This window comes from Vulpes lagopus, chromosome 7, assembly GCF_018345385.1.
Source record: "Vulpes lagopus strain Blue_001 chromosome 7, ASM1834538v1, whole genome shotgun sequence".
Taxonomy (NCBI): Eukaryota; Metazoa; Chordata; class Mammalia; order Carnivora; family Canidae; genus Vulpes; species Vulpes lagopus.
Genome location: NC_054830.1, coordinates 56,294,811 through 56,315,696, shown reverse-complemented (window position 1 = coordinate 56,315,696; position 20,886 = coordinate 56,294,811). Strand labels below are relative to the sequence as shown.

Here is a 20,886-nt window from a genome sequence, read left to right as displayed (position 1 = left end):
GTGGCTCTCTGGGCCTCACTGGGGCCCTGGGTGAGTAGGCAAGCCTCTCGAATGGTTACCTGAAGCTGTCACTGGCCAAGACACTATGGAATCATTTCCTCTCTGGCTGGCTGCCAAACTACTCCACACTTAGTTCGGCTGAACAGGGCATGGGTCTTCTTCCTTATTATCTCTCCTCCAGAGACCCCCTTCTTCTCAGCTGGGGAAAGAAGTATGGATAGAAGATCATTGCCGTAATTTTGGTTTCCTCCCAAATGTATTACACATACCAATAATTCATTCCTGTTTTGAAAGAGCCAAGGCTTCTGGAGTCAGAAGAGAGTATTTCTTCTGTTCCCCACCTGCCAGGTTTTCTGAGGTCCTGATTTTTCCACACCCCTGCCCCCCAGAGGCAATGAGCTAGAGCAGCTGCAACTTTGAAATGGCACAGAGAAGCAAAGCATCATAAGGAAATATATGCCGAAGGAAGGAGGGTGGGAAGAAAGATAATATTTCAAAAATATCACTCCATAGATAAGAGATGTAGCAGAAGTACGGCAGGAGAGCAAGAATGAAGACAAAGAAGCTGATTCCACTAGTGTGTATCCATTTGTCATTCTGTGGCAGGCTGTTTTGGGGTTGAATTAAGTTTGAAATGATCAGGTTGGTTGTTCATTTTTTCACTTAGAAGCCTGGTTGCCAAGCCAAGTGATAGATAATAGTTCAAGATAGGAACCAGTGGGGATCCCTGGGTGGCGCAGCAGTTTGGCGCCTGTCTTTGGCTCAGGGCGCGATCCTGGAGACCCGGGATCGAATCCCACATCAGGCTCCCGGTGCATGGAGCCTGCTTCTCCCTCCGCCTGTGTCTCTGCCTCTCTCTCTCTCTCTCTCTCTCTCTCTCTGTGACTATCATAAATAAATTTTAAAAAAAATTAAATAAAAAAAGATAGGAACCAGTGTGCTGTGTCGGGAATAGTTTCGAGGTGTGTATTTTTCCTTTAAAAGGTGGAGATGTCATGGGGCAGGAATGGATATGTGGAGAGAAAAGTGACTTCTTTATCAAGGAAAAGCTGCCCGGAGGCAAATCACAATAAAAGGGAGCCAGACATGGGGTAGATTAGCTTCAAGGCGGCGGGAGGAGGACTAAATTAAACCAAAATGGCAAAATACACCCGAAGGAATACAGGAGAGCAACTCAACATTGTAAGAAAATGAAGGCTGAAAATGAAGCAGTAAGCCACTACTGAGTAAAGTACATATTTATGTATAATCTATTCAAAAAGCATGTGCCTTAAAACCAGTTTTTGGCATATCAGTATATTTGACAATATTAATCCTTCATTAATATCTGGCAAATCATCTGAGAATCCGCTAAACTCCTCAAGAGCTCAGCTTCCAACTTAGCCTCTCCACCCACAGGAAGCCTTAGCTCTTGACTTGTGTTTCACTTCCTCTAGAAAAGGTGAAATAAAGTAGCCACGTGGGAAATCAAACATAGTCTTCAGAGCAAGCTGAGAAAGATTCATTAGCTTAGCACAATCAACTGATAAAACCAGAAGCAGGAAAAGAATCAGGTGTAGAAGGACTTAAAGTGGGCTAACAGATCAGATGTTTGTGGGAAAGGGAGAGAGGAGTTTTATCAAACAACTGTAATATGCACATGTAAACATAAATGCACGCAAGGACTGACATAAGCTTCTAAAATGCTTTAAGGAATTTTACCAACATGGAATGTGTTTTGTTTTAAATATGGTATGTGTGTATACACACATGCACATGTGCATGCACAATGGAATGTTATTCAACTTTAAAAAGGAATGAAATACTGATACATACCATGATGTGGATAAATCTTGAGGACATCATGCTAACTAAAATAAGCCAGACACATATGGACAAATACTGTATGATTCTACTTATATGAAGCATCTGAAGTAAGCAAATTCATAGAGACAGAAATTGGAATAGAAGTCTCCAGGTGCTGGGGGAAGAGGCAAACCAGGGGAGCAAAGAGAGTTATTATTTAATGCCTACAAAGTTCCTATTTGAGAAACTGTTGTTTTCTTTCTGATGACAAAGTTCTGGAAATGGGTAGTAGAGATGGCTGCACACCATTGTGGATGTATTTAATGCCACTGAATCATACACTTAAAAATTGGTAGAATTTTATGTTTATTTAACCACAATTTAAATTTTTAAAAGAAGAGGGAAGAGGAAAATTAGTACAAAGTGCAATCTGGGAAAGAATTGCCTGTTTCCTGCTGTGAAGATGGAGGAAAGGGCCATGAGTTGCAGAATGAGTACAGTTCATAGAAGCTGGAAAGGCAAGGAAACAGATCTCCCCTGGTGCCTCCAAAAAAAGAAGGGGGGGAGCAGCCCTGCAGACACTTTGTTTTTACCCCAGGGACACTCTTTTTGGACTTCTGACCTCCAGAATATAAGAAATAAACGTATAAGATAACAATTTTGTGTCACCTGACCTAATAGCACAGCCTTATCCACGCAGATGTTGTTCCACTTCCCTCCAGGGAACATTCCTCTTCCCTGCACCATCCCACACCTGGGCATAACTAATCAGCCTTTTCCCAGGTTTTAGGGGACCTCCCACCTAAGGCCAAAGGTGATGGAGCTGCTGAGTTTTCCAGGTAGACTTGCCAGCACCCACATTCACTTTAAAGTGAAGTGACCGTGCAGTATTTGGGGCATATACTTAAAAACTGTCGTTACTTATCTGAAATTTGTATTTACTTTCAGTAAATTTCACTTTCAGTGAGCCCACACATACTGGGTTTTGGTCATTTTGTATTAGGGGTACAGATATGTCATTTATCAAAATCCAACTTCTATATTCTCTTTAAAAGAGCTCCTTGCCGGCTCCAACCAGACCTTCAGCCGCCCTGGCCGCCGGCCGCTCTGCGCCTGCGCCCGCACCCTGGGCCTTCACCGGGGCCCGCTCGGACGACCCGCGCAGGCGCAGAGCGGCCGCATCCTGGGCTCCCAGGCGGGCGCCGAGGGCACGCACCTGTCGCTGCAGGGGAGCTGCCAGCGCCCTCCCCGCCCCCCCGCGCTGCCCGGGCCCTCGGTCCCCGGGCCCCGGCTGGCGCAGCGCGCTCTATTTATATCGCTGGGCCCAGACAGGCCCATATTGGGCAGTGCCCGCCGGTCCAGCCCGCTAGCTGCCCCGCCCCGCCCCGGCCGGCCCGGTCTGCGCGGCCACCGGGCCAGGTCCCGGCGCCATCGCTGCGGCCTCTGCGGGGCCGTGGGGCCGTGCCTCGAGCCAGGGATCAGCAGCTAGTAAGTACGGTGACCGAGGAGACGCGGGCCCCTGTCGAGGGCCTTGTCTGAGCTCTGGGGCCAGGCCAGTGGGGCGGCCTCCCGGCCCTCAGCACTTGCTGGCCCACTGCGCTTCCCTCCCTGGCCCTGGGGCCCGGCTCCTGCCTGCCCAGCCCAGCAGTGCCTTCCTTCTAGAGACCATCCTTGCCCAGCCAGGCGTCCCCTCTCTCCCTGACGTGGCAGTATTCACTGCTGTAGCCTCATCTGCATTAACGCTTGCCCCCTTCACTAGACTGTAAGCTCCATATAGGTAGGAAGGCCATGTCTCTCCTTCCTGGCCTCAGCCCCGGGCCTTGAGTAGGGCCTGGCGCTTTAAAAAGCTTCAGTAAGCATCGAAAGTATCCCCAGGCAGCTCCCTTAACTTAAAAGCCAGGAATATAATTGCCTTGCATTTCCCCCCTACTTGATTCCTAAGAGGAACTAATGAGCTACTGTATAATGCATGTTAAAGCACTTTGAAAAGTATAAAGCACCCTGAGAATGCAAAGCAGTGTGAATGGCTCAAAGGAAAGCAAAAAGGAAACTTGTCTTATTGAGCTTTATCATTTATAAGCCTGGCAGTTATGAAACACCTAGTGTGGGGGATGGGGCATAGATTATTACTATTAAATGAATCCGGTGTTATTCCATACTAGTGGGAAACTCCGTGCATTTAGGGTGGTGGGATTCTGGGCCATTTTCTACCAGTGTCTGTGCATTATGTGATAAGTAAAATAAGATGTGGGAATGGAATGATGAAAACCAGAGGTCACAAATAAATGGCTGTAGGGTAACTAAAAAGGCAGGGGGAGAAAAGCAAGAGCATGAGAAGAATTATAAATGAGGACTGACACTCAGGTCTCACTGCAGGATAATGGGGGCTGGAGAAAAGAGAATAGATGTGCCATCTGAGAGGTGGCAACCATGGGCTCAGGTCATACACATTTGTCACCATGGGAATTAATGGTCCACTGTTGCCACACCCTCCATTTTTTTTAGTAGATGCTACTGTGTGTCAGTTTTGATAATTACTTAAAAAAAAAAAAAAAAAAAAAGGTCTGTGAGCAGCCAGTTTGTGATCTCTGGCTTCAGTTCCCTAAAAATTGGGGCCTAATTCCTGAGAGCACATGGTGACTGGGAATTAACTTTGAAAGTAGAAGTGAGAAGTGGGTGTCACAGTGCATCAAGCTACAGGCAAAGAAGTCAACATAAGGGTTCTGGGTGATTTGTTTGACTTGGGAAAAATAGCAACTTGAAGGATCAAGCACAACTTTTAAATGTAGAAAAACTCAAGAGCGTGGTTTATTAACATGTATAAAATGAGAAGAAAAAAGTTATCATGAACTTGTAATTTAGGACTAAACAAAACATTTAATTGCACAGACCTTATTTAGCAGCTCCAATGTAGCAGGCATCACAGACAGATGTTAAGAATATGGAAATGATTAAAACATGAGCCCCCTACCCTCAATGTGTTCATCATTGAAAGGGGAGGCAGGCAGATGCAACAATCACTATGTTCAAGGTATAAGCAAGGAAGAGCAGAGAAGGTTTCATGGGGAAAGTGATGTATTAGCTGAATTTTTTTTTAAGATTTTATTTATTTAGTCATGAGAAACACAGAAAGGCAGAGGCATGGGTGGAGGGAGAAGTAGGCTCCCTGTGAGGAGCCCGTCTGGGGACTCCATCCCAGACCACAGGATTACAACCTGAGCCAAAGGCATATGCTCAACCACTGAGCCACCCAAGTGCCCTGAGCTGAATTTTGAAGAGCCACTTGCATCTTTTAAAAGATTTTATTTATTCATGAGAGACACAGAGAGGCAGAGACATAGAGGAAGAAGCAGCCTTCTCTCAGGGAGCCCGAAGTGGGACTCGATCCCAAAACCCCAGGATCACGACCTGAGCCAAAGGCAGATACTCAACCACTGAGCCACCCAGGCGGAATGGGGAGAAAAATATCCCAGACAGAACAACATGCGTAAAGGCAATGTATGCATTAGAATTGTTAGTTCAGGGGATCCCTGGGTGGCTCAGCGGTTTAGCGCCTCCTTTGGCCCAGGGCGCGATCCTAGAGTCCCAGGATCGAGTCCCATGTCAGGCTCCCGGCATGGAGCCTGCTTCTCCCTCCTCCTGTGTCTCTGCCTCTCTCTCTCTCTCTATGTCTATCATAAATAAATAAATAAATAAATAAATAAATAAATAAATAAATAATAAATAAATCTTAAAAAAAAAAAAAAAGGAATTGTTAGTTCAGTAATACTAAAAAACTGAAAGATACAAGGAAGGAAAGCCAGGAGCTGAGGCAGGAAAGGTGGGGAGATACCAGATTGTGAAGGGCCTTGTGGTGTTTGAATGAGGGGTGGTGTTGGTGAAAATAGGCTCTTTTTTTAAAAATCTGTATTAGTGAAGTGTATTTGACATACAATGTTATGTTTCAGGTGTACAACATAAGTGAACTGGACAATTTCAGAAAGTATGCAGTGCTCACTATGGTAAGTACAGTTCTCCAATTGTATTCCCTCCTTTCACACTTCCTGAAGGCAACCCTATCCTAAATTTGATGTTTTTTATACTTACCCTTCATTCCTCTGTATTCTGCCACAGTTGTATGTATCCTTAAAGAATATATAATTTGTTAAACTTTTTATCTTTTTTTAAAAGATTTATTTATTAAAGAGAGAATGAGAGTGTGAAGGGGGTTAGGGACAGAGGGAGAGAGAATCTCCAGCAGACTCCCTGCTGACCATGGAGCCTCCTGCCTCTGGGCTCCGTCTCAGGACCCTGAGATCATGACCTGAGCCAAAATCAAGAGTCGGATGCTTAACCAACTGAGCCACTCAGGCGCCCCTCATTTTTTTATTATGATGTAACTTGTAATTCACAGAACACTTCCAAGAATGGTATAAAAAACTCCCATATACCCTTTCCCAGATTTACCAATTGTTTATATTTTGTCAGAATATATCATCTATATTTACTCTGTTAGAACATAACTACTTTGCATATTTTAAACATGAGATCAATGGTATATAGATAGCATCTATTCTTCTACAGTCTTTTGCACACATTATGTTTGTGAAATTCATGTTGATATATGTAGCTCTCGTTCATTGTTTATGCTGTACAGTATTCTCTTGAGTGAATATCCTCTAGTTTATCTGTTCTCGTGTTAATCAATATTTAGGTTACTTCCATTTTTTTGCTATTTCAAACAGTGCTGCTATGAATTTAAACTAGTTTTGACTTCAGCAAAACATGGAAGCAAACTCATGTATCATTCGTTATGTAGAAAAAGTAGCAACCTTAAAGATAATGCAAAGATTATAAAAGTAAACATTATAAAAGCAAATCCTTGTCAGTTTAACATTTTTATGCCACATTAAAATTTGTAGCAGTTTATCTTTCAAAACTAAATACACTGGACATGGGTATAACTGCATTTTGGATTTGCAAAGTAATTAGGCTTTATTCTTGTGATTTGTATTTATCTTTGCTACTCATTTTTTCTCTGTTATTATGGGTACTATTAATATGAATGCACCAGTTCAGTCTTCTATAAATTGGAACAGAGAATAACTTCCCATTGATACCATTGAGAACATTTATACAGTTTTGTTTTGCTGATGAGAGGAGAATGCCCTCTCTGCCCTCATTACAAGAAAAAGTTGCTGTCAGCTCTCTTTTATTTATAAGCTGTGTCTGTACCCACAAGCAGTTTGTATATGGACCCAAACATTGTTATTATTAGAAAATCATTTCTACAGGTGTATCCTGCTTCAGTTGTACCAAACAGATTTTACCAAGCAAATGATGTATTGTACATGCATGGTCTTCTTGAATTCTCCCAACTATTCTTAAATAATTCTCAAAGATGAGAAAACTGAACAAGGCTAGGAAAGGCTAAGAAACTTGCTCATGTCACTAGATAGTAGAGCAAGTAGGGCAATTCAAACCCAGACCTCAGTAACCCAGCCAAAGCCCATGTGTCTAAACTCTGAGCTACACTCTCCTATGCTACTATAAAATAACAATGATTTCCATTTATTGATGCCAAGAACTGACCTACTTTTATATACATTCTCCCCATTTTACAGATGAACAAACCAAGGTTTGGAAAGGTTAAGTCATTTTAGGATTATAGCAAGTAAGTGGCTAAACTGAGATTCAAATCCAGCACACACTCACTTAAGAGCCCCCATCTACAATGCCAGTATCTTCTCTGGACCTTATAGGTACAGGACACAATGCTGAGAACGTCTTTGAAAGTATGGTGGTACATTTAACTGCCTGGATATTTTCCAGGATTTCCATCAGTAAATTCATTTGGTCCATAAATCCATTGAAATCTTGAGTAGCTTTCAAGAGGTGTATAAAACAAGTGGAAGGAGGGGATACTTAACAAATATATACACCCTCTAAAAAATTCATAAATGTTTCTTCAGAATGTTGGAAACAGTTATTTCTGTTTTAAAAGTGTTTGTTGTTGTTGAAGCCAATATTTGGTGCAGACAAGCTGCATCCAAATAAAGTGTGTGTTCAAAAAATTGACTTACATTTGGGATCCTTGGGGACAACCAGATGATCTTTTTTAATCTTTTTGAATCAAAACTCTTCAGCGGGGCTTAAGCAGAGAAGTGGAGGTTAGCCACACAGATGGGATATTGTCCTTTTCATGATCTAGAAAATGGACTTATTTGTAACAGTAGAGCAAGAGTCGTTGTCCTGTGGCCTGTTTTTGTATAGCCAAAGCTAGGAATGGATTTAATTCTAAATAGCTTTTAAAAATCAAAAGAAGGGATCCCTGGGTGGCGCAGCGGTTTGGCGCCTGCCTTTGGCCCAGGGCGCGATCCTGGAGACTCGGGATCGAGTCCCACGTCAGGCTCCCGGTGCATGGAGCCTGCTTCTCCCTCTGCCTGTGTCTCTGCCTCTCTCTCTCACTGTGTGCCTATCATAAATAAATAAAATTAAATTAAAAAATAAATAAATAAAAAAAATAAAAATCAAAAGAATACTGTTTCGTGACACATGAAAAGATATGAAATTCAAGTTTCAGTAGCCCTAAAACATTTCATTGGCACACAGCCATGCTCATTTGTTTATGTATTACATACATACATACATTTTGCATTACAACAGCAGAGTTGAGTTGTTAGGAATGAGACCCTAGAGCCCAAGAACCTAAAATATTTACTCTCTGGCCCTACTTTGCCCACTCTTGCTTGAGAGTGAATGGTTAAGACTGCAGATTTTGGAGTCAGAACTGATTTTAAAACTCAATTCCTGCACCTGTGGCCATTAAATGAGAAGAGGTAAACTCAGAATCACTTAGTGATCACAAGAAGAAACAAAGGGGTGCCTGGCTGGCTCAGTTGGTTAAGCATCAAGCTTTTGGTTTCAGCTCAAGTCATGATCTCGAGGTCATGAGATTGAGCCCTGTATTGGCTGTGTGCTTGAGATTCTTTTCCCGCTCCCACTACCTCCCTCTTTCCTCCTCCCTGGTCACTTTCTCTCCTTCAGAGTCTTTCACATGCTTTCTCACTCTTTCTCTCTCAAATAAATAAAATATTTTTTTTAAAAAAAGAATAATTAGAAGCTTCTCTAGTTCTTTTACTTGACAGTATACTATCAGAAAACATAAGAATATAACAGAAGTGTAATTTTGCAAAATATGTAATTGCAATTACCTTTAGCAACCTTTCCTCAACCTTTTTTGCATATGCCACTTTGTACCAGAAAGGACTCTTGAGTGTCAGTTACAGCAATCCCAATTCAAACTAGCTTAAACAATAAAGGAAATGGTTTGTCACTGAAAACTGAAAAATAGAGATGTAAAGCATGTTTCAAACCCATGCTCTGGATTCTCTGCCTTCTTCCCTATATTAACTATGTCCTCATGCTGGCTTATGGGGACATGGCTGTAGCAGTTCCAGACCTCTCATCTACATAACACATGGACACCCCAGCCATTGAACCAGAGACCTGAACTTCACTCTGATTTAGCCAGAATGTGACAGATGTGGTCTCACATCTGTCCTTGAACCAGCCACAGTGGTCCTACTCTATCTGCTCCAAGAGAAGGCAGGTTGGACTCTGGGGGAAACCCAACATTGTCCACTGCAAAGTTGTTTACAAGGTACTACTATATTTATAAAGAAAAGAAGCACATATTTTACTAGTTATTCCATTTTTAACTTCTCTTTGAAACTGATGCTCCCTGTGTTTTTATTAAGCTAGCCCTATGCCACAAAGTTCAACAAGGGTGGTTTGGTTCCTATCTTAAATATACGAAATCCTGAGGCACCTGGGTGGCTCAATTGGTTAAGCGTCCCCCTTTGGCTCAGGTCATGACCCCAGGGTCCTGGGATCAAGCCCCACATCGGGCTCCCAGCTCAGTGGAGAGTCTGCTTCTCCCTCTGCCCTGCAATCCTGCTTATGCTCTCTCTCATTCTCTCAAATAATTAAATCGTTTTTTAAAAAGATTTTACTTATTTTTTCATGAGAGACACAGAGAGGCAGAGACACAGGCAGAGGAGAAGCAGGCTCCATGCAGGGAGCCTGATGTGGGGCTCAATCCCAGGACCCCAGGATCATGACCTGAGCCAAAGGCAGATGTTCAACAACTGAGCCACCCCCCATACCCCTAAATAAATAAATCTTAAAAAAAAAAAAAAAAAAGATACAAAATCCTAGGTTTGCTGTCATAACGTCAGAGTCCCTAGCATCTCATTTCTTCCTAGCAGCATCAAGGTCAACACTTTAGGAACTAATGAGTCTGAACTGCCTACATCATACTGGATCTAGTGATCCTATCTGGAAACTGCTCTTGGCTTTCTAGCACTGGTACCAATATCCTCTAAGTGATTTTTAGGTATCAGTACAAATGGAATAGTAGAAATTTGTTAATATTTATTTCCTTATAAGGAAACTTCTGGTTTTCAGCTCAAAGTAACAGCTGCCATCTATAAAGTTGATTGATGTGTTTATGTACAAAGAAGTCCACATGATATGACTTGGGCTACTCCTAATGTGTTGTAGGAGAGCTTAGAAATAAAATGACCTCTTAATTACCCACAATTGGATTCTCTTTGTTAAAGTCTAAAACAGATGAAAGTAAAAAAGCAAAGGTTCACTTTTAACCTGCAAGGCCTCACAAAGACTTAAGCTTTTATTGAAATAAAGCTGAGCCATTAATGCTGGCACATCTGACAAGCAGGGTTTTATTCCTGATTCGGGTATACAGGTTCTGAGATTGGCTAGTTGTTATCATTCTACATGCTCCAGTGCAGTGATTTTTAGGTATTATAGTTGCCATTATATACTTAAATCTTCCTATGGTGCCTAACCCTTGTTTCCTGAAATGAACTTTAATTCAACACCAAAAAAAGTGCCATCTCTCATTGCAATACACTGAGAATTGAAATGGAGAAATCTCACTGAGTGTTCTAATCTTGATAGGATTACAGAGATGTAGAACATTTAGAACTTTTACAGCTGAAAAATTAGCTTTTGTCTGATTGAAATTACTGCCTGTCTTCCTCTCTTAATTCCTAGTACTTAGTACTGACTTTTCTACCATCATTTATTCTCACTGTGTGCAACTTATAACCAAGTAAGAACTAGACAGGGTGACAGGGCCTGGAGATCTGCTTCTCCCCTGAAGGTTGCTGACTCCAGGAATGTCTTTCTTTAAATCAAAATAGCTAATTAATGTCCTTGAAGGGCCCTGTTTCCATTCCCCAGGGCAAGGTGAAGACAGACAACTAGGTTCAAGAGACTTTTGATTAGACCAGTGCTTTTTAAGGGGAGAAGGGAGTCCATCGCAGCTGCTGTAAAGTAGGGAGCAAAGAGAAGCTTAACAAGAAGTGGGGATGGAGGAATGGGATGGCTTTTGTGCACTTTCTAAGTTTAGAATGGTTTACTTGTATGTTTCGAGTGTTACGAATTCTCAGATCAGCAGTCATTTGGTGGTGCTTTCCAAAGCACCATTTTGAATTATTTCCCCCAGAGGAGAAGTTTGAACAGAATTTTAATGGACTTTTTTTTCCCTTAGTCCTCCTGTGTGGTTCTGTGGCCATTATAACATTCGAGTGTGTTTTTGGGGGCAGGTGCACATGACATTTTCAGTGATGCATCTCCTCGAAGAGCAGGTTACCTAATGCCCCTGCTCCTTGGCCTGCGAGCCCGCTGTATTTGGTAACAGCAAATGGAATCACAAAATGTACCATCTTATCACTTCTCTTCATTCACCTTGCCAGGGAGGATTTACCAGCCCTCATAGAAAAATCTCTGCTGCAGATTAGGTTAATAGTGTTAGTAGTTAATAATTTACTTGTTTATACTCTCACATTATTTTTAGATACAAAAGTGGTTGTCTTAAACTACTGCATTTGGAATGCATAACACTTATTTATAAATACTTCTTAGTACTAATGCTGCATATTTAAATCACAGAGAATCTTTTTCTTACAGGAAACAGGATTCTTTGCTTTCCATCAGGAGTGTTCTAGGACATCTCTGTTGCTTTGTGAATAATCAGACATGCAAATAGCCCCTCAAGAATCCAGCTAAATTTGAAGACGTCATACTTAGAAACATTGAAAAGTGTATCATGGAGTGCAAGACTGAGGGAAAAGAAAAATACCAACATAGTTTGAACTTACTGAATCAAGTTAAGAACATGAGAGAATTAGCAGAAATGATAGATGTAGTACTGATAGCAGAAGGGGAGAAATTTCCTTGCCACCGGCTGGTCCTATCTGCATTTAGTCCCTATTTCAAAGCTATGTTCACCTGTGGACTACTTGAATGTACTCAGAGGGAAGTCATACTTTATGACATCACAGCAGAAAGTGTGTCCGTGATATTGAATTACATGTACAATGCGGCTTTAGAAATCAATAATGCCAATGTACAGACTGTAGCTATGGCTGCCTATTTTATGCAGATGGAAGAAATCTTTAGTGTGTGTCAAAAATATATGATGGACCATATGGATGCCTCAAACTGTGTAGGTATCTACTATTTTGCAAAGCAGATAGGAGCTGAAGATTTATCTGATCAATCGAAGAAATATTTATATCAACACTTTGCTGAGGTAAGCTTACATGAAGAAATACTAGAAATCGAAGCACACCAATTTCTGAAACTTATCAAATCAGATGACCTTAACATATCGAGAGAAGAGAGCATTCTGGACTTAGTCCTGAGGTGGGTAAATCATAACCAAGAAATGCGCACAGAGCATCTTGTTGAGCTTTTGAAGCAGGTCAGATTGGAACTTATAAATCCTTCTTTTTTAAGACAAGCCCTAAAAAGGAACACAATGCTTCTATGTGATGCAAATTGCATTGACATAATTCAAAATGCGTTCAAAGCCATCAAGACACCCCAGCAGCACTCTCTAAATCTTCGTTATGGCATGGAGACTACTAGTCTGTTGCTTTGCATTGGCAACAATTCTTCAGGAATCAGGTCAAGACATAGGAACTATGGGGACGCCAGTTTTTGTTTTGATCCTGTTTCACGGAAGACCTATTTTGTCTCCTCTCCCAAGTATGGAGAGGGCTTGGGAACCGTGTGTGCTGGTGTGGTCATGGAAAACAACACCATAATTGTGGCTGGAGAAGCAAGTGCCTCTAAACTCTCTAGACAAAAAAACAAGAATGTTGAAATCTATAGGTTTGTATCCCGCAAATATTTGTAAATTGGTTTTAATTATCTTGCTTTGCCATTAGCAACGGTAGAAGAAAGTACTCTGGAAAGAGTGCTCATATCTTCAATTACATGTAGTCAGAATTACCTATAATTACATGTTTTATATATATATATATATATATATATATATATATATATATATATAAAATTCATAATGAAATCACCCACATTTTAAAATTTGTTTTTTCCTTTTATTTGTTAAGAGCATACAATTGGATTTCCATAAGTTAAATGTGTATATGTTATGATTCTATTTGTAGTTTCATGCTTAGCTTTCATTATTGATCCATATGAAAGAATGTAATTGCTTAGTTACAAGTTTTGAAGAGCTTGATATGACTTTTAACAAGAAGAAAAGTTTATTAATACTGATCCCTTTGAACTGATATCTTTAGCTCATAATTCAGAGTAGTAAATAATTTTTTTCTCAACCAAGAATTACTAATTATCTGTTGGCTTTCATTCTACATCCTTAATTTGTAGATCTTCTAAACCTCCAGTAGCATAAAATGCCTGTGGCCTAAGAATGGTTCAAGTTCTAGAATCATAGGAGACATGAGTATCTGCTAAATAGCATATTATCTAGGTCTCAAATATGAGGAGCATACATTCGTTTACTATTTATTCAGCAAGTATTCAGTGAGCTTTCAGGGCTTCAGTCTAACTTGGTAAATAAAAAATATGTATATAGAATAAGCACTAGGTAGTAAAGCTCTCCTTCGGTATCCTCTCCCTCTCATTTCCCCCTTATGAGGATTTGTTAAGACTTTTCAGTGAGAAAGGAATTATTGCCGGCAAAGTTGGGACAAAGAAAGAGTTAAGAGGTCTACTATTTTTTTGTCCTCTCTTAACATTCCATTATCTGCTTTCAGCTATAGGCCTGTCCCCTTTTCACCTTCATCCCCCTTAGTAGTGATAGGGGAGGGACTGTAGAGCTCTGGGTGAGACCTGGCCCTGTGCCCTTGAGGGCAGAACGTGTCCCTGGGCAGCAAGCACAGTCTCCCTCAGAATAATTATGACTACAGAGCCAGGATGCCAGGACTCCTAGGTGCCCTTCTTTTCATCGTAGGGCCTCTTCTACAAATACCTCAGGTTCTTTACATAGCTCTTTTTCTTCCTCATCAGGACAGTCCATGGTTCTGCCATTATTTTTATTTTTTATTGTATTTAAATTCAATTAATTAACATATAGTGCATTATTAATTTCAGAGGTAGAGTTTAGTGATTCATCAGTTGCATAGAACACCCAAAGTTCATTACATCACACACCTTCCTTAATACTCCTCACCCAGCATTCCTATTCCCCATTCCCATACCCCATGCCCCCCCACCACTTCCCATCCAGCAACCTTCAGTTTGTTTCCTAGAGTGAAGAGTCTCTTATGGTTTGTCTTCCGCTTTGATTTCTTCCTATTTTTTTTTAATTTTTATTTATTTATGATAGTCACAGAGAGAGAGAGAGGCAGAGACACAGGCAGAGGGAGAAGCGGGCTCCATGCACCGGGAGCCCGATGTGGGATTCGATCCCGGGTCTCCAGGATCGCGCCCTGGGCCAAAGGCAGGCGCCAAACCGCTGCGCCACCCAGGGATCCCCGATTTCTTCCTATTTTATTTTTCCCTCCCTTCCCCTTTGTTCATTTGTTTTATTTCTTAAATTCCACATATGAGTGAAATCATGATATTTGTCTTTCTCTGATTGGCTTACTTCATTTGGCATAATACCTTTTAGTTCATCCATGTTGTTGCAAATGAAGATTTCATCCTTTCTAATGGCTGAGTAATATTCCACTGTATATGTATACACATACACACACACACCACATCTTTATCCATTCATCTGTTGACGGACACCTGGTCTCTTTCCTACTTTGACTATTGTGAGTATTGCTGCTATAAACAGTGAGGTGTCTGTGCTCCTTTGAGTCACTATGTTTGTATCCTTTGGATAAATACCTAGTGTAATTGCTGGGTCATAGGGTAGCGCTATTTTTAACTTCTTGAGGAACCTCCATACTGTTTTCCTGAGTGGCTGCACGAGTTTGCATTCCCACCCACAGTGCACAAGGGTTCCTTTTTCTCCACATCCTTACCAACACCTGTTGTTTCTTTGTGTTGTTGATTTTAGCCATTCTGACTGGTGAGAGGTAGCATCTCATTGTGGTTTTGATTTATATTTCCCTGATGCTGAGTGATATTGAATATTTTTTCATGTGTCTGTTGGCCATTTGTATGTCTTCTTTAGAGAAATGTCTATTCGTGTCTCCTGCCTAATTCTTGACTGCCATTATTTTTAATAAACATCCAACCTTGTCCAGGTGTCTTTCTGTTATGATCCTCAGACATCTTTCCTCTTTTTTTTGAAAGCCTACTTCCCTTTCTGATGACATACACTTATTATTACTTATTACTTCCTCCAATAATGAAATGGTCATCAAGGCAAATAATGGAAATATAAGAAGCATTGCTTTGGGCTTAAATAAGACAGACTTCTAGCAGATATCTAGATAATTAAAGTCTTATAGCACTACTGAAGGTCATGTTAGTTCCAGTTTATTATATGTGTGAGAAATGATCATCTCGTGGTACATTCCTACAATAATATTTCTGTTCTTACCCCTTTTATCTTTGCCTGGATGCTCTTCAACTTGCCTCTACTCTATATAGTTCGTAGACTTCTATACAGATATATTTCTTGGCTTAAAAGAGGAAGTAGACCTGTACTCTAGTAGGTCATTTCTTTTCAGAAAAGATATACCTTTCCATCTCCTGTAATTCTTTCTCATACTTGGGGGTACAGACAGCTGAAGATATGTACACGATCAACCTCTGTGAATGTTGAACCGCTTTTGTCACTATTGCATTTTATGTCATATCCATTTTTCTTAATATGTTTTATAGTTTTATCTGGACATTTTCTCTCCCCATTTTTAGTTCAAAGGGTTAAAATCATATTAGCAAGATTGCCCAGCAAACACATAACTTCCCAATCTTCATGGGATGTATTTCAATCTTGGCCTGTTTTCTTAAACCTATTTTTTAGTTCTCTTGATATCCTCATCCACTGGCTTTACTTCAGTACCCACCCCACGCCACCATTGATGCCCAACCCTCCTTTCCTCTTCTAAAATCCAGTCCAATTAAAAGCAGTGGTGAACGTCGGGCTCCCGGTGCATGGAGCCTGCTTCTCCCTCCGCCTGTGTCTCTGCCTCTCTCTATCTCTCTGTGACTATCATGAATTAAAAAAAAAAAAAAAAAAGCAGTGGTGAAAATATCATCTGTGATTCCAGGGACTGGCTCCCTACCTAGAATTACATAGAAGACAACGATTACTGGGTTTGTTCAGTTTCTGTGCTCAGTGTGTGACAAGCCAGACATGCCCTCCAGGAAAGGAACATTATCTTCCAACTTCCCTGTCAAGCCTGAAGCAAGGAGTTATCTCTAGGGAAGAGTATAAGAGTTGGCTCCCCGGAACAAGCAAAAACTACTATAATCCGATACAAAATAATGTTTGATACAAAATAAGTAGTCTGTACTTTAAAATTTTACCCCATATAGAACATTCATAATTTCTTCATTTGTTTCCAAGCAGAACACCTTTTTTTTTTTTCTTATTTTCCATATTTTCCTGGTTTTGTTTTAGTTTTGAATTCCAGAATATATTCTGGATTTTCTGGGAAAGATCTGATTTCACATCCCAATGTCCCCATAAGTACTTTTGTTCTTCTTAGACAATGTGTCCCAAATCATGATTGGAGAAAACAGACTTACCATTATCAAGAGGCAAGACAAAAGATACCCACAAAATCATATATTTAGTGACTACAGAATTCCCCCCCTGCCCCGCCACATAACATAGTTAACGTGCTGGACTCTAGGAGGTACTGAGAGACCATATATCCTGGTGTGTCTACTTTCCAAAACCCTTCTCAGACTGACATACTTTTTTCATAGAAGCAATTGGCAAAATTATCATACCTGGAGCATTAAAACAGATGTTAAATGTAGCAGCAAACATCTACAGGTGCTCCTGACTCTGTTCTAAGCTAGTTACAACTACAAGAACAATCCTTAAAATTCTGTGTATTCTAATTTGTCCCATTAGAAATATCTGAATTGAGATATTTTGAGATTCTCTACTGGAAAGCTGATCGCTTTAATGTAGTATTAAAATGAGACTTCTAGTCTACAGAATAAGACATTTTTGTATTTCATTTTTACTCATTCCTCTTTTATAGTATAGTAAAATTACAAATGATTTGTTGCAAGATTTCCTATTTGTTCTTGATTTCTGTCTCAGAATTAGGAAATGAAAGCTAGTCCTGGATAATCTATACTTTGTCAATGTATTTTCTAAAATTCTGCAGAGAGATATGGTTAATTATTTCTGTGAACATTATAGTTTGTTCATTAATCCTTGCCACAAAAGAAGCACAAACCTGTATTACTATCTTAATGTTTCTTCCTCTCCAATTAGAAGAACCAAATGGTGTTGTTTCTAGCTGGAGAAGAAATTTAAGTGTGTTTCTTGGATAAGTTGTTTTCCAGTTAACACTAATCCTGGGTTCTCTCTTTTAATTTGCAGGTATCATGATAGAGGAAACCAGTTTTGGGAAAAGTTATGCACAGCTGAATTTCGAGAGCTATATGCTCTGGGCAGTGTCCATAATGACCTCTATGTTATAGGAGGACAGATGAAAGTTAAAAACCAGTATCTCATTACAAACTGTGTCGATAAGTATTCTGTAGAACGGGACAGTTGGAGAAGGATGTCTCCCCTTCCACTGCAGTTGGCATGTCATGCCGTAGTAACAGTGAATAATAAGCTTTATGTGATCGGAGGCTGGACCCCTCAGGTTAAGAGATGTCCTGTACATGTAATTGGCATGGCTGTGCTACATCTGGCTGCTGTGTTGAAAAATATTGTAGTTATTGAACACTAAAAGAGCATGACTTACATCTTGGTAAAATGCCTTTTATAGGATATTAAACTTAAGATTGTAAAGTGTGAAGGCAGTTTAGGAGAATGAATTTTAAAGTGTGTTATTCATAGACACAACTTCATTCAGTATTCATGCTATGCTCTTTATAATCCTTCCCATTCTTGCTAATTATGAATGAGGCTTCTGCTGGGGAATGATCTGTGGGGAGCATCTAAGAAGAGATAAGAGACACTGGATCCTCTTCCCACTTCTGTCTGCTTAATAGTTGTCTGAGCTGAGGCAAGTAGCTCCTAGGTCTTTTCCAAATTTAAAGTTCTTAGTCTAGGGGCACCTGCGTGGCTCAGTGGTGGAGCATCTGCCTTTGGCTCAGGTTGTGATTCTGGGGTCCTGGGATCGAGTCCTGCTTCGGGTTCCCCATAGGGAATCTGCTTCTCCCTCTGCCCGTGTCTCTACCTCTCTCTATGTCTCTCATGTCTTTATAAATAAATAAAAATCTTAAAAAATGAAGTTCTTAGTCTTAGTGGGAAACCAGAATATTCTGCCTGTGATGGCACAATCATTTCCACAAAAGTATATTATATTGTGATTTTAAACATTTAATGTCTTTGATGGGCACCAGCAGAAAGAGAAACCAGGATACCATTTACATTGAAGCCCAGCAAAGACATGGCAAGCCAAGATTGCAAAGTCAGTAGAGCATGACCACAGTAGCCCTCCGTCTTCTCTCTCCCAACGCCTTGAGCTCTCAGATAGTAGCACGCCAGCTGCTTTCTGCCCTGGCCTGCCAGTTTTTCTCATGAGATGAATCTTACTGGCTCATTGTCCATCCCCATGACAAAAAGTATACTTATCTTTGCCTATATAATTTCTTGTTTTGGAAATTTGCTTCATGATCAAACTGATAAAACCAATGCTTTTTTGCATTCATTTCATAAGCTTGGATTTTGCCATTTGTTGCATATCATACCTGTTTCTAAAACTTAAACTTCACATTTAATACATTTTGAAATGTTTCCTGTGTATCAAAAAGTAGTACAGATTTAATCACAGCTAGTAGCTGAAACCTGACCAGTTATTTGTAATTAAGCATTTTCAAGGCTGTCCATTACAGAGTTAATTTTGCATAAATAAGCTCCAGAGGGGCTTTTCTTTGGTTTTCTTTCCACTAAAATAAAGATCAAATACTTAAAAATTAGAAGGAAAATTAATAAAATCAATATATGTCACTGTATAATGTCTTTGAACAAATGACACATGAATATTTATTGTGTAACAAAAGCTTTAGCTGGTCCCTACCTAATACAATACAATAATACAATATTGTACCTAATACAATATTGTACCTAATACAATACAATTAAATTGCAAGATAACCTGGGGTTGCGATTGCATCATAGCGACCATAATCCCTGGTGTATTTAAAGTAATTAAATTAATTACAATTTTCCTAAGGATGGCAATTATTTCTGTGTGAAACACCTGCATCCAAAACAAAAGGCACTTAAAAAGCATCCTTTGATGTCATAAAAGTTCTTAACACATCGAAGACAACACTACTTCACCTGAAGTTTATGATTAGGGGAAGCTATTTCATGTGTGTAAGAATAAATAGTTCAGTTTTTACTGCCTCTATTAATTAAAAATGCATATAAATAAATACATAAAAATAACTGCAAATAATGTGTATTAATCCATCAATCTTGAAAATTAAGTTCTCCCCGGCTCGGCTTGGCTCTCGTTTCAGAAAAAAAAAAAAAAAAAAGAAAATTAAGTTCAGACTATTCCTATATAGGTCAGACTCTGATTACTGAAACACTAAAACATTTTCTTAATTTTGTTCCGTCTGGATTAGAAAAATATTATAGAGAAAAATGCCTTATGAATTTTTAAAATTAGTTTCTCACAAATATTAAACTAGCACTATAAAGTTTGCTGAAATAGCACTTTAAATACTGTTCAAGAAAGTTGGGTTTCATTTTTAAGGCTCTGCAGTTGCTTCATTTTTTAAAAAGTGCTGTCTTGTCTCTTTGCTCAGATCACAGATTGTTTGCTATAAGCCGACACCCTAACTCCATTATTAAAGAATATAAATTCCTCTGACATTGACAGCATACTTATCACCCCCAAGTCACGGGATCTGGTGTGTTTTTGAGTGTGAGTCTCAACAGCTAACTCCTAATTCATCTCCTTAGCTGTCATGCTTGGATTAATTGCATTCATGTACTCAGATTTCTGAGTGGTATGTTACTATATCGGCTGTCGTATTTCACACAGATGGATCTTCCTGATGAAGAACCAGATCGACTCAGCAACAGACTGTTGCAGTATGACCCCAGCCAAGATCAATGGACAGACCGGGCGCCCATGAAGTTCTCTAAGTACCGATTCAGTACAGCTGTAGTCAACAGTGAGATTTATGTTTTAGGTAAGAAGAAGCATATTGCGAAAAGAGTATAACTACTTTTATTTTTCTCAGCAGTTTGCCTCAGTAAAAATGACAGATTCTCCCTTCCTATTGCATCCCAGTTCAGATGTATTTGTAACTAGCCAAAAATGTTCTTTTGTTTCTTGTTTTTCCAGAGCACAGTCAGATAAGATTAAATGAAAGTCCATTGACTTATTGAAAGCAAAATTATTTATATGGAATTTTCAGGTGACTTGGAATGCAAGAACAATAATGATACATCTTTATATATAGTGTCAAGTACAATATTTTGAAATGGGAATAAGCCTTTGGCCACCTTTAGTTGATGAAATGTGGATTTTGCAACCAACTGTGATTGTGCTAGTAGAGTAAACCACCCATAGGTAAGGCACGGATTATGCCAATCCTCTTCATTTTGTATCACCTAAATTTCTATAGAGGTGTTAGCAAATAATTCTCTTCTGAATGCATTTTTTTCTTCTTTCTTAAATATGTGTGGTCTTATACTAACCA

The 20,886-nt window shown here is 39.9% G+C and overlaps 1 protein-coding gene and 1 long non-coding RNA gene across 3 annotated transcripts in view; one reads left to right on the top strand and one right to left on the bottom strand.

Moving 5' to 3' along the window:
* Window positions 1-20,886, bottom strand: part of LOC121494617 — a 71,334-nt gene that overhangs the window by 21,749 nt on the left and 28,699 nt on the right. The window lies entirely within an intron of this gene.
* The window catches only part of KBTBD12 (kelch repeat and BTB domain containing 12), a 75,352-nt gene continuing 57,453 nt past the window's right edge, over window positions 2,988-20,886 (top strand). For both annotated transcript variants that reach the window (XM_041761229.1, XM_041761228.1), the window contains exons 1-5: window positions 2,988-3,273; window positions 5,733-5,786; window positions 11,764-12,972; window positions 17,591-17,861; window positions 20,223-20,373. In XM_041761229.1, the coding sequence (XP_041617163.1) occupies window positions 11,903-12,972; window positions 17,591-17,861; window positions 20,223-20,373 (1,492 nt within the window). In that variant the 5' untranslated portion in view covers window positions 2,988-3,273; window positions 5,733-5,786; window positions 11,764-11,902. The remainder of the gene's footprint in view (window positions 3,274-5,732; window positions 5,787-11,763; window positions 12,973-17,590; window positions 17,862-20,222; window positions 20,374-20,886) is intronic.